This window comes from Triturus cristatus, chromosome 1_2 (assembly GCF_964204655.1).
Source record: "Triturus cristatus chromosome 1_2, aTriCri1.1, whole genome shotgun sequence".
NCBI lineage: Eukaryota > Metazoa > Chordata > Amphibia > Caudata > Salamandridae > Triturus > Triturus cristatus.
In genome coordinates this window covers 238,637,943-238,651,835 of record NC_140580.1, presented here as the reverse complement: position 1 = coordinate 238,651,835, position 13,893 = coordinate 238,637,943, and the positions used below count along the sequence as shown (strand labels likewise).

The 13,893-nt window shown below is 46.7% G+C and overlaps 1 protein-coding gene across 6 annotated transcripts in view; it reads left to right on the top strand.

Moving 5' to 3' along the window:
* Nucleotides 1–13,893, top strand: part of SIRT1 (sirtuin 1) — a 647,146-nt gene that overhangs the window by 93,925 nt on the left and 539,328 nt on the right. For 2 of the 6 annotated variants that reach the window (XM_085603538.1, XM_085603540.1), the window contains exons 2-3: nt 5,434–5,520; nt 5,751–5,786. The exons of 2 other annotated variants lie outside the window; for them this stretch is intronic. In XM_085603538.1, coding sequence (XP_085459664.1) covers nt 5,434–5,520; nt 5,751–5,786 — 123 coding nt within the window. The remainder of the gene's footprint in view (nt 1–5,433; nt 5,521–5,750; nt 5,787–13,893) is intronic. 2 more of the 6 variants (XM_085603542.1, XM_085603539.1) reach the window with 1 other exon arrangement.

Sequence of the window (13,893 nt, the reverse complement as noted above, 5' to 3'; positions counted from 1 at the left end):
ACCTAAGGTTCCTAAACAAATTCATAAAGACGCAAAAAATTTAAATGACATCACTACAAGAAGTGCTACCCCAAATACGAGGCGGAGACTTCATGTCCACCGTGGACCTCAAGGACGCCTACCTGCACATCCCAATGAACAGGCGACACAAAAACCTGCTAAGGTTCAGCATCAACCAGGATCATTATCAGTTTTCAACCCTGGCATTCGGCCTAAAGTCAGCCTCAAGGGTCTTCACAAAATGCCTTGCAGCAGTAGCAGCGTACCTACGAAGGGAAGGGATTCATGTGTACCCTTACCTAGACGACTGGCTAGTCAAAGCAAAAACTCGCGAAAAGTGCGAGGAGCACGCAGAACGGGTGACAAGAACACTAACAAACCTGGGGTTCTCGATACACTGGGGGAAGTCATCGATAGAACCAGAGCAGGTGAAGATCTTCCTGGGGGCGAAGATCAACACCATAGACGGAACGGTGATGCCCAGCGACAGAAGAACAATAGCCCTGCTGAACGAGACGCGTCTCTACCAGACGGGGCGAGTTCTAACAGTGAGAACAGGGAGCAAGATCATGGGGATGATGGCGTCATGCATCCACCTAGTCCCCAATGTACGGCTTCACATGAGACCATTCCAAGAATGGCTGCAACAGCAATGGTCACAAGCAAACGGAAGTTGGGAGGATCTAGTGGTTGTTACGCACGCAGTGCAAGAGGAGATAACATGGTGGAACAGGGAGAACTTAACTACAGGAAAGACCTTGAAACCACCAAACCCAACTGTGACCATTACCACGGACGCATCACAAATAGGATGGGGAGCACACATGAACAAACTCAGGGTGAGGGGTCTGTGGACTCCGGCAGATGCGGTCAGACACATCAATCACCTGGAATTGAAGACTGTCCTGCTAGCCCTGAAGGCCTTCCAGAAGCAGCTATACAACCAGAAAGTGTTGATACAGACGGACAATACCACTACCATGTTCTATATCAACAAGCAGGGAGGGACACAATCGTTCCCCCTTTCCACTCTGGCACAGGAGATTTGGAGATGGGCCATCCCACTCAAGATAGACCTGCTGGCCATACACCTACCAGGGAAGGACAATGTGGAGGCAGACTGGCTCAGCAGACAGACATCGGCATCCCACGAGTGGGAGCTCAATGGACAGGAAACACAGAGGCTATTCCAAAGGTGGGGAACACCGACAATAGACCTGTTTGCAACACGCCTGAATGCAAAATGCCAAAACTTCGCATCCAGACAACCAGAACAGCAATCGCAAGGGAATGCCCTATGGATAAGTTGGTCAAAGACATTTGCCTACGCTTTTCCACCGATACCGCTGTTACACAGGGTGCTAGACAAGTGCAGGACCAGCAACATGACACTGATCCTAGTGGCACCACAGTGGGCAAGGCAAACTTGGTTCTCTCAAATAGTGGAAATGGCACAAGGCACTCCTCACAAATTCACAAGAAGAAAGGACCTGCTCTCCATGCAGAACAGAGGTCCTGCACCCAGAACCAGAGAGCCTCAGCCTGGCGGCATGGCTCCTGAAGACTAAGTTTGCGCACCTGAACCTACCTCAAAGCACTATGCAAGTGCTGCGGGAGGCAAGGAGACCTACAACACGAAAATGCTATGGGGAGAAATGGAAAAGGTTCACAATATGGTGCAGCAGAAATAACTACTGAATAAAATGACATCAGAGTCGACGGTGCTTAGATACCTCACACACCTACTAAAAAGTAATCTATGCTCATCCTCCCTAAGGGTACACCTGGCGGCAATCTTAGCTTACACACGAGGGGAGAGAGGAGGAAGTCTCTTTACGTCACAGGTAGTAAAGAGATTCCTGGAAGGGGCGAAAAGAATTGCGCCACCAAAGAGGATGCCGCCGCCGGCATGGAACCTCAACGTGATCCTAACCGAGGAGCCGTTTGAGCCCATCCACAAGGCCACGCTGCAAATGCTGACAATGAAAACAGCCTTCCTGGTAGCGATAACCTCGCTGCGCAGAGTGAGCGAGCTGCAACCACTGAGACTGCAAGAGCCCTACATCCAGATACACAAGGATAGGGTGGTTCTAAGAACGGACCCACACTTTATGCCTAAGGTGGTGTCGGCATTCCATATGAACCAGTCAGTTCAGATACCGAGTTTCTTTCAAAACCCCACGACAAGCGCAGAAAGGGCACTGCACACTCTGGACGCTAGAAGGGCAGTGATGCACTACATTGAGAGGACCAAAGAGCACAGGAAGGCCAAGCAGCTCTTAGTCTCCTTTGCAACTAGTTTTCTGGGTAGACGAGTGACAAAAGCCACCATTGCACGATGGATTGCACTGACAATACACTGACAATACAATTCTGCCACAAACAAGCAGGGCCACGAGCCCAGTCCACAAGGAAGAAGGGAGCAACTATTGCCTTTCTGGCAAATACGCCCATTCAGGACATATGCCTGGCGGCAACATGGGCTTCAGTGCACACGTTCACTAAGCACTATTGCGTGGACGTTCAGATGAACAAGGAAGCACAAGTAGGACAGAAGGTGCTTCAACACATATTCAACAGCCAACACTCATCTACCACCCAGCCGCCGCAAAGATAACAAACCGCTACAAAGTCTATGCACAGCATAGTGAATCCAGAAAGATTCACGCTGCAAAACGAATAGTTTCTTACCTGTCGGTGTAGTTTTGCAGCTTGAAGATCTTTCTGGATTCACTAGCGAACCCACCCACCTGCGCCAGGAAGATGAGGATGGAGGAAGAGGTGGAAGGACATGGAAGAACAGAATAATTGGAATACTAAAAGAAATTGGAAACGGAAAATTAAGAGAGCGCCTAGGGTTAAAAAAAAAAAAAAAAAAGAGAAGGGGGGAAAAAAGAACCCGAAGATGGCGCCCCAAAGGTGGGACGATGACGTCACGAGAGGTGCACCAAATGGTGGGACGTCGACGCCCAAAAGACTACGAATCCGGACCCAACCACCAGATCGCGGAATAATGCACAGCATAGTGAATCCAGAAAGATCTTCAAGCTGCAAAACTACACCGACAGGTAAACTATTCATTTTTAGGTATTTTCTGAACATCTGAAGGTTGGATTGGAGCCTCATGGACTGGGGCAGCTTATTTCAAAGTCTGGCCGCACAGTATGTGATCCTCAGCAGACCCCCCCCCCCCCCCCCCCATAGATTGCCTTATGCACATATGTAGGCGCTTTGAATTCTATGCGCTGCTTTATGGGCAGCTAATCTACAGCACCACAAGCTATGAACATGTGCTTACAGGCTATGTAATATTTCATTTATGTTTGATAATTGGTTTACAGTATACACAGGCTAGGAATGCTGCATTATAAAGGAAGTTTACGTAGGTGCCATTATTTGAGAAAAGGGTGAGGCGCTTAAGGGAGCGCAGTGCCTACAGCTACTATGGTAAAGTGCTTGCAGTCACTTACCCACTCCAGAGTTTTATGATCGGGAGCAGTTCCAGCTAGACCACTATTGTCATCTCCTAATGTAGCAGATCTGTGCGTTACGGACATTTCTAGAGGAAATGGTCTGAGAAGTGCTGGCAAACATTTACAGCATGACAGTCATATTAAGATGTGCCAGCTCAGTTGTTGTGGTGATGCGCTCCTACAGCACATGCAAACAGTCTTTGGCTTATGTTTTATAGAGTTTTGCACATTTCAAGGTTCGATAAACAAATTGAATAGTCCACACCCTCCTAAGGGGCATACAATTCCTCAGTGGCATGGATGAAGCTTTATATACAAGCTTGCAATTATTTCTTTGCCCATGTTGCCCTAAATGAAAAATATTTTTAGGTGCAAAGTAGAGACACTATATTTTGCACAGTAGTAAAACTGGGAAAATAGATTTACTGGTTATATAATACGCTATTACGTGTTGTGATTTAGGTAGACCACATCGCTTGTTTTCACCGAACCCTGCCATTACATAGAATGTGGATGGTCTTCCTATCTCCAGTGCACGCTTGACAGTGAAATTGTACCCTGGTGGACAGAAGGAATAGAAGTACTGCACAGGCAACATAATAAATACCTGTTAGCGTGCCTTTAAGTTACTTTTCTCTCGCTCCTGTAATTTTAGCTCAGCCAGGCCATTAACTTGAGGGATATGGTATTTAGTTGTGAATATTCTCCGCTCAAGGAAAACCATAAGAGCTTGGTGTGGTGCAGATTTGTTAATGATTAAGGGAATATCGTATCTGTTTTTTCATTCATTGATTAGTGCGGGACACACCTTTTCAATATAGCTGAAGCTTTTCTTATTCTGTTATTTGTAAGTCAGTATTTGACAGTGCTTGAGCTGTTGCCACGCATTGGGACATTCACCTAGAACCTAATTGTAACACATGAATGGGCCAATACTGGATGAGGTAAGCACGCATCTTTGTACGTCAGGATCGTCTGATGCTAACCTGACAGTTGTTCTCCAGTTTCACCAGGGCTATAGTCCAGTTACGAAAGTGGAGATTACTTATTGGAGTCTTTCAGTGCTTAGTAGCAACTACGATCCCGCCAAGTTTCTGTATAGAATGCCACAGATGTACCTGTCCGCTACTGCTTTTGCTTTCATGCCACTAAAAAAACACTGCTCTCTAGACCGCTTCACTGCATTTCTTAAAGCCCAGTACTCCTGCTGCACTGGAGTTGCCATCACCCCGCCCTGCCACTCACCCTGTTCGAAAATCTTATACCTGCCTGCATAGGAAATGGTAGAAATCTATTAATGGGGGGCTACAACTAAAGGGTGTCAAAATTCAGATATAACTTGCTTGCTATTTCACTGCATAATAGCTCCCATTATCAGACTGGGCTTGGTACTTTATTTAAGTAACAATACATGTAAGGTGGTCATAAGTCACAGAACCATTGAGTTTGTTAATAGTTACACTCTGGTAAATGAATTCATTAGGATAATGTATGTGACTGTACAGTGGGCTGCTACAAAATGCAAGCCTTGTGTCTGTTCATATTCACTAAATAAAATATCAATGTTTTCAAGTCAAAAGATACTTTATTTCGGCCTCAAACGACCTTAAAAGCACAGATAAAACATTAAAAAAAATCCCATGTAATTGGTCAGTAAAAAAATTCTTGTATACACAACTGTGAGGACATTCATATTTTTTAAAAAGTATTAAATATACTGATAGGCACTAGGTATCTCAGGCATGAAATGTTTTCATTTTTACCAAGTAACCTCTTGAGCATTTTATTACCAACTTTATTCGGAATTCTACCAGTTTTAAATCTGTAATACAGTACTTAGAGTTTTTAGGATTGTATCTGTGCTTTTAGACTGCATGTTAGCATTCCCATGATGACCAACTGTAAACTAGAAATCATGAATACCTTTTCCCCCCCCCCCCTTATTCCACTGATATTCTAGGGAATGGTTTTCCTACTTGTGATAGTGATGAAGATGATCGTATATCACACGCAAGTTCAAGTGATTGGACTCCACGACCTCGGATAGGTATGTTTCTGATAGTCTTTAACACTTGTAAACCAATATACCGCAACAAATAAAAGCAACTTAAGACTGTATTATCAGTGACCGAGATATAAGTAGTTAATATGATTACAGTAGTTTTGCATGAATGAAAATGTGGCTTTAAATCGGGTGCTGTGAATATAACGCTACATAGATGAAGCTGCCGACGCTGATGGGCAATGTTTGTGATGCAAAAACCTTTTCTATTTCAGGTAGAATGTCTGTCCCTCTTAAAACCATTTTATTTTGTAAGTACTCCTATTTTGTTTTTGGTTTAATATTTTAGCTTCACACTGCTGATTAGCTTATTCCAGGCTCTTTGCTTTCCGAATATACAGTGGTATTGGTGCCAAGAAGACTGAAATGTGGAGTACATTGTTTTTTCACTAAAGAGCTTTGCATTAGAGGAATCTCTTGTATCGGGCATTTTTTTGGATAAAATTATTTTATTGGAATTTGTCGTATCAGAACAGACAATCTAAGCAAACAAACATCAGCGCCTACTAATGTTCCAACATGGTTGTATCAACCCATCTAAATGTCCTTTGAATTGCTGCTCATGCTTCATCCCTCCATCTCAATGAAAAGAAAACCACATTACTTTATCATCTTCCCTTCATCTTTTTGTGGGGAACCTTTGGCCTTGTAAACTGGTGGCTCTGACTTTCATTCATCAAGTCATGTATTTCATTTGGCTACGCTTGAAGCATCTGGTTTCTTCTAATTTTAGCGATCTCCCATTTCACCAAAACCCCTGGAATGCTTTTATGTACGTGTTTAGCCAAAGGCTGTTTAAAATATTGAGCAAGACTGATCTGTTTACATTCCAGAATCTCCTGATGATTTTACAGGCAAGAGCTCCTAGATGTAGTGATTTCACTGGAAGTCATCAAGGTGGGGGGGGGGGGCCTGCAGGACTGCATCTTAAAAGTGGACAGGTCTGACTCCCAGACATGTCCGAGATCATAAAATGTATTGCATGGATGTATAACTAGTGACTTCCTTACTCGGGAGCTTCTCTTCCCTCCCTCTCGGGTGGTTATGTTAAGCTTTTGTCTTCAGAGAATTGAAGACTGGCATTTGTTTGTTTCGGACAAGTAAAGGGCGTGGCCGTGCCCCAAATGTAAAAATTTATAAAATTGCATCCAGGATAGTTCATATTTTTCCTGGAAATTGGGGAAATAGTTCATAGTCTTGTAAGAAACTAAAACCGTTAATCTGGGTTTGCCGGAAGTATCCCAGCCTTTAATTCCAGATGTGGCGGCTACTTGGAAGTTGTGTGTACCCACAAAGGGGGTTCTTTGGCCAGACTCTCTCTCTCTGCTATTTCAGCAGTGTCATAGAATCTTTCCAGACCTTGAATACGGTCTTGGTTGCCAGCGGCGTGCCAGCGAGTAACACCCTTCATAGAGAAAACGCTGCAGTGATATTTCTCTCTGGGCCAATAGCTCTGTTTTATAGCCTGTGTCGGAGCTGAATAATTATGATCTGAAAGGACTTGTAGTGATCGATTCCTTACCTTAAAATTACCCCCAGGTGTCAGACTGGATCCGGAAAGTTTCCGTCAGCAGTACCCCTGCGCGTCGGTAGATGTCGTCCTGCGGCTCTGCATGTGTTGGCGTCGTCTGCGCCGATATGTCGTCGCTGGAGCTACTTAGATGCACCCCCATGCGCTGACGTCAGCTCTTTATTTTTCCGCGCCAGCAAGCGCAGATCCGGGAAGAGCAAGTACCCCCAGTCACTTTTTTCGAGGCCTTTTGTCTCAATTTCTTCGAGTAGATTGACTCCTGGTGTCGTAGGGATGCCCGACTTTAAGAACTGTGGGGACTATCACCGAATGATGTCGGCAATGGACCCGTACCGCGTGTGTCTCCTGCCTTAGGCGCGACCACGACTCCAAGTCGTGCCCCGACTGCCGGGCCATGGCACTGAAGACTTTGTGGGAGCGGTCCCGAAAGTTGCTGGAAGTCCTACAGTCAGGTCCGCGCCGCTCAAGGTTTCGGTCCCGTGGGAGGTCGAGGGACCGGTTGCGGAGCTGTCACCCTTGTTCCTCTGGATCGAAGTCTTCACACTCTGGGTCAGGTAAGTAGAAACATTCCAAAAAAGTCGAAGCGCTGTCGCTCTTCGACTTCTCCTCGCCCGTCTCGGCTGAGGGTGCGGGTGGTGCCACCCCCGCAGCTCTGACAGAGCTGGCGACGTCACCGCCGGCCTACCCACCTTTTCCGGGTCCATTGGCAATGCCTGCTCAGGTGCAAGAGTTTCTTGCTACCATGGCCCGACTCTTTGGGCCGTCTGGCCCCGCCGGTGCGCCTCCGGGCCCGACTGGGGGGCCTGTCCTTCCATCGCTGGCGGCTCCGGTGTTGCTGGCGCCACAGGACACCTCCGGGATCTGACCTCAGTCGGCGCCAATTGACCTTGTAACACCTCCACCGACCCCCACCGCCGACGTTGCCCATTCCTCGGGGCAACGTCTTCCCCAGTTTCAGCCCTAAACAGGACACTGTGCCGGATCGGCACCGATCTAGACACCGATGGGGCAATTTTTCTCCTATGTCCGTCCTCCTTATTTTCAGCCTGTTTCGCAGACTTCGGAGGAAGGGGAGGACTAGGAGGGGTCTGAGGACCCGCTCACACAGCAGGGTGATTATGATCTGGACTGGGCAGAGGATTTGGGGGATGCCAGTGGTCTTGACACCTCATCTGACCTTGGCATGCTGTCTCCTCATACCGTGGCTAAGGAGGAGGGAGCCAGTTACGCAGTGGTAGTACGTAGGGCAGCCGAGGCCCTCCACCTCGAACTCGCTACGGTGGCTGTCGGGACTAACCTCCTCACTGAAGTGCTTCAACCGGCGGCCACCTCTTTGGAGCCCTTGTTGCCTTTTTTTTTTTTTTTTTTTTTTTTTTCCCCCCCAGAACCAATTTTATTTGGTTTTTCATTGGATAGATGGTTGAAAGCCCTACAATGACCTGTACAAGGAAATGACCTAAAATCCCAGTAAGTCCAACATTTTGACCAGAATCAAACACCTGCCCAACATGCAGGGGGTGAAACTCAAACCTGATGCAGACAATTCGAGATCTTATACAGGATTTTCAAAACAATATACATTAGAAAGGAAGGCTCCATTCAGGGGTCGGTGGTGGGGGGGGGGGGGGGGGGTTAAAGCTCAATTTCTCGATAGGACACCCAGCGGGGTCCAGATTTTCCTATGTTTAGCAGGGCAACCTCGGGCAAGGAACACTGCCTTTCGGCCCCCATGCATCTGTCCATTTCGGTCTTCCATTTACCCAAAGTTATGGGAGAAGTCCCTTTCCACAATTGTGCAATGTCGCGCTTGGCGATAGTGAGGGCTAAAAACAGTAAATGTTGCTTACACACGTTTTCCCCCCTATATTATCCATGCTATGTATGAGGAAGAGTCTGGGGTCCATCAGGATTTCCCATGCGAGCACCTCCTAGAGGCAGGACCTAATTCTGCGCCAAAAAGGCTGCAATACTGTGCAGCCCCAAACTGTATGCAGAAAGTCCCCTTGTTTCGCTCACACCGCAGACATGCGGGTGATGGAATCCCTCCCCTCCGCCAGAGTCAAGTCTGCGTATAATAAGCCCTGCGTAGGCATTTAAACTGTATCAGGCGGTATCTAGTAGAGACCGCCGCACCCCGCTTACTGGCGATGGCTTCGGCCCAGTTATCAGTTAAGTCAGGGATGTCGGTCTGCCGTGTCTTGTCGAGCATTGTCTGTGTGTGTGGGTCGTTGGGGTCTGATAGATCGGTCTAATCTTGTGAAGGCCTAAATCCCCCATTAACAAACGGGCTTCCACTGGACGAAATTCCAGAAGGGTCTGAAGGGAGCGGACCAGGGGGTGAGCGGGTGGCGGAGACAGATATTTGTAGAATTGTTTTGTGGAGGTTGTTCTCAGTTTGCAATTATTGATAGGATTTCAGGGTGGTACCCCGCATCACATCCCCAAGGGTCGACATCCCCACCAGGTCCCAACCCCGGAACTCATCTAAAGTGGCCTCATGACGGAGGTATGTTCCCTGCCATAGTGGGGTATCCCGATAAAGTTTACCGTGCCATCCCATCTGTCGGACTGGTGCCCCCCTGAGCAGTATTACTACTTTACCTGCAGGTGGCATAAAGTCTAGGCGTGCTGAGCTATACAGTAGGTGTAGGAGAGAGGTCTGCTCCATTGCCGCGTGCTCAATCGCATACGCTGGGTTGGTTGGGGAGTTATACCACCATTCGTTGACCATGAGCAAGTGTGATGCTGCGTAATATGAATAAATGTCTGCTGCCGCGATCCCTCCGCTATGGTGATTGCACAGAGCGACTCTAATCACCCCACCGTTCCAGAGAAATGCATTTTGTATGGCGTTAACCTGCGCAAACCATTAGCGCGGGATGTGGTAAGGGAAATTCTGGAGACGGTACAGGTTCCGAGGTAGCTATACCATCTTGAAGATGGGCGAGCGCCCACAAAGGGACCAGGGAAGAGAAGACCACATCGCAGCTTCGCTGTTGAGGCTGGCCAAAAGTGGAGTGATATTATGGGCTCAGGAGACCTTGGGGCATGATGACACGAAAATACCAAGGTATTTAACGGCCACTGTGGCGCGGGAAAGCTGCGAAGCCCAAGCATCTCTCCCCTGATGACCGCATACTGGATACAGTATGGACTCTGCAGGGTTTGCGTGCAAGCCTGCAGCGCCCCAGAACACCCCCAGGATCCCCAAGATGCGAGGCCCGAGAACCACGGGTCTGTAATGAAGAAGAGGACATCGTCCGCATATAGCGCGATACGGTCTGATTGCGACCATTCGAAACTTCGAAGGACTGGGTCACCACCAACCCATGCCGCCAAAGGTTCAACCGCGAGGGCAAAGAATAATGGTGACAGGGAGCAGCCCCGACCAGCGCCCCTCCGGACAGGGAAGGGGAACGAGCAGTGCCTGGCCATCCGCACCAACGCTGTCAAGTCTGTATACAATAGACCAGAGGTCTTAAAACTTTTGTAGGTTGAGCCCCCCTGTTGAATTTTTTTTTTAGATGTTGGCCCCCCCCCCCCACCACCTGATAGAAAGTTCTGGAATCTGGTACACTACATAATCTACTGCCACGCGCATATCGCGGGCCATATCCGGCAAATAATGTTAAACACAATAAGAGTGTTTAGCAAACTGCAGGTTTGTGAATGGGTGTGGAGGAATGACAGAGGCTTATTACACAGCTCAAAAAAACTATATTCCAAGATAAAATGTGCGCAAATTCTTTTTACTAGGATGCTTTGTTTTATACAGGACATAGATTAATAATAACACCACCAACATAAATGTGACGGGTGTGCTGGTTTTTATCCACATAAACTGTCAATCTCTGGATTGATTTTTTTTGTTTTGCTACTGCCATCCACAGGTTGTGCTCCATATCCAGTCTTGAACGGCACTTAGTCTTTTAATACCACAAGTGCTGAGAACCCAATCTCACATAAATAGGACAAGCTGAAAGGGAAGAGAGTTTTGATAGCAGTTTCTCTCAAAGCTGAATACTCTGCAGACATTTTCAGCCAAAACCGTGACTGTAAGGGAGACCGTGTTATCAGATTTTTCGAGCACTCCCTAGCTCCGAGTTGGTACACGAGAAACAATTCTTCTCTAGAAACCATTAACAAATGTTTTAGACGGCATTATAATGGGATAATTGCCCACCAACCAGTTAAAGATCTGAAGAGAAAGGTGAAAGTCCACAGAGAGGGCGCTGAAAGAACACCTAATTGAGAATTCCTTAGTGGTACGATAAGTTGCTTACCTGAAGCAGTGGGGGTTTAGGACCCGTCAGGCTTATGTTTAAAAAAAAAAAAATAGAACTGATAATAAATTAATGATGTTGCCTATTTTATTTCAGAGCAATATCGTCTGACAGACTTAGTGGTGGCAGGGACATGTTAAGGAGTTTGAGTGCCCTGGGCCAGTACTATTTTGGGGGCCCCTGTTCAGAACAGCTTTGAGATTAAATGATTCACTTTCAGCTCTGCCATACCCTCTTTAGCCAGGCTACTAACGGTGCATAGGCGCTATTGTCGAAATTCTAAGTGTTTACATCTAATATTCAGAGATAGTGATGTGTGTTTACACTGTTGTAAGAAAGCAGCAGCCCACTAATTTTACAACGAATAATATTTGAGATATCCTCCAATTTCTCATATGCGAGGACCTGTTTTGATCTACAATAAACTTTTTTTATGGTTGTTGCATGAAACAAAAACATTTCTCTGCAAATAGTAATAATCTCTCACATCAATCACATTTAAAAGAATGAAACTAAACCGTATTTACAAGAATCTGTTTAGGAATTATTCCAGGCCATCAGGGCAAAAACAGAGCTGCCTCTATCAAGGAACCCCCTGAAAGGCTGGATTGCAGTGCAAGTAAATTTGTCCTTTTGCAATTTAGGAAGAAAACCTTGATGGGGCGCGACATGCCCATAATTGTATACAGGGGCGCAACTAGACCTGAACTTCGGGGGAGAGGGGGGGCTAACCCTCCCATCCAGGGCTGGCCATAGCACTGGTCGCACACAGTGCAACGGTTTGTTTTGGCGCCCCCTCCCTCATTTCCTGCTTCTCCATGAATTTTCTCACTACCGCTCACCAACAATGCACCCCATCTCGCTATAGCACCTTTCTGGCAAACATTTCATTTTTTTATAGCGCTGCTCATAGTTTACCCACACTCAGTTCTTTGATCTGGATGGTACATGTTCTTTGTAGCAGGCACATTAAACCTCTGCGCTGTGTGGGTTGGCATAAGTACCCATGTGAGTGCAGGGTGAGCCATGCAACAGTGTGAGAGTAGGGTAAGAGGAGCGAGTGCAGGGTGAGTGAGGTGACCATATGAATTTGGGTATGAATGTAAGTGCAGAGTGGGACAAATGAATGTATGGTTGGTGATGGTCTTATTTGAGTGAGTTTACACATTGAGCAGTAAGGGGGACATGTGAGTGAAGTGTTGCATGAGTGCAGGGTGAGTAGTGTACTTGTGTGACTGCAGGGTGAAAAGCACAAGTGCATTGTGAGTGCAGAGTGATTACTGAGTTCAGGGTGAGGAGTGATCGGTGTGAGTGCATGGTGATCGGTGTGAGTGCATGGTGATCGGTGTGAGTGCATGGTGATCGGTGTGAGTGCATGGTGATCGGTGTGAGTGCATGGTGATCGGTGTGAGTGCATGGTGATCGGTGTGAGTGCATGGTGATCGGTGTGAGTGCATGGTGATCGGTGTGAGTGCATGGTGATCGGTGTGAGTGCAGGGTGAGCATGAAAGTGAAGGGCGAGAATGAGGACTGAGTTGTCTGAATGCATGGTGCATTCCCAGACACTTGAAGTAACTCCGCAGCGTATTGACGGCAGCGTAGGGTTTCAGATATGTTGAACTATTGCTATTATGGCATTACCAGGGATCAGGGTGGAGGAAATAAATGTGCTGATCTTGCAACAAACTTTTTCAGTTTTATGATTAGGGTTGCCAGCTCATTATTTTGATGTTCCATGCAGTACAAAAAATAAACGGTCACCTAAAGCTGTATTGTCAGCACTTGTCTGTGCATGCCTTGAACATCAAATATAAATAGTAGCACATTTAATTGTGTTCTATAGCTGCCTGAATTGTCCATGACTGATAATAAAATGGAACAAAGACAGAAAAGTTACATTTCAAATGTGTATATATACTTATTTATTTATATGCATATTTAGTGTCAAGTCCAGCAATTTGCAGGCTGTTTAAAAAACACATGGCTGGCTGGCATTTTTCTGTTGGTAACTTGAAGCCCTGTGGGCGTTGTGGCGCCTGCCTGTGTAAATTTAAAAGAAACTTTGTCTCCTTTCTGCTACGAGCTAACCCTCCCAGGACTGGGTTAAATTTGTAGAGCTGAAATGCTTCAGCTGCAGTGGGAGGCAAGATGTCTCCTCTGATAGGAAATCAAACGCGAAGGATTTGCTTTCGGTTTAAGCAGAGGAGACACTGCCTCCGACTGCAGCCCAAGTATTTCAGCGCTACTAATTAACCCCCTCCTGGGAAGGTTAACTGTTAGCTCTTTACAGGACAAAAGCGTTACAGGACAAACGCGCAAGTTGTGCCTCATCTATTTCCCCTCCCTCCCCCCTCCAACCCTCTGTTACCTGAGCTCGCCAATTAAGAATTGCCATTTGAAATGGGTAAAGACTTGCGAGGCCTCGGGACAGTAAAGGTCCAACAAAGGTAAAAGCTTAGCTGGAGTGCCCCACAGATTGAAGAACTCTGCAATAGACTTAGAATTGCGGTCTGAACTTGATGGCCTCCAGCAACCGAAAAAGGT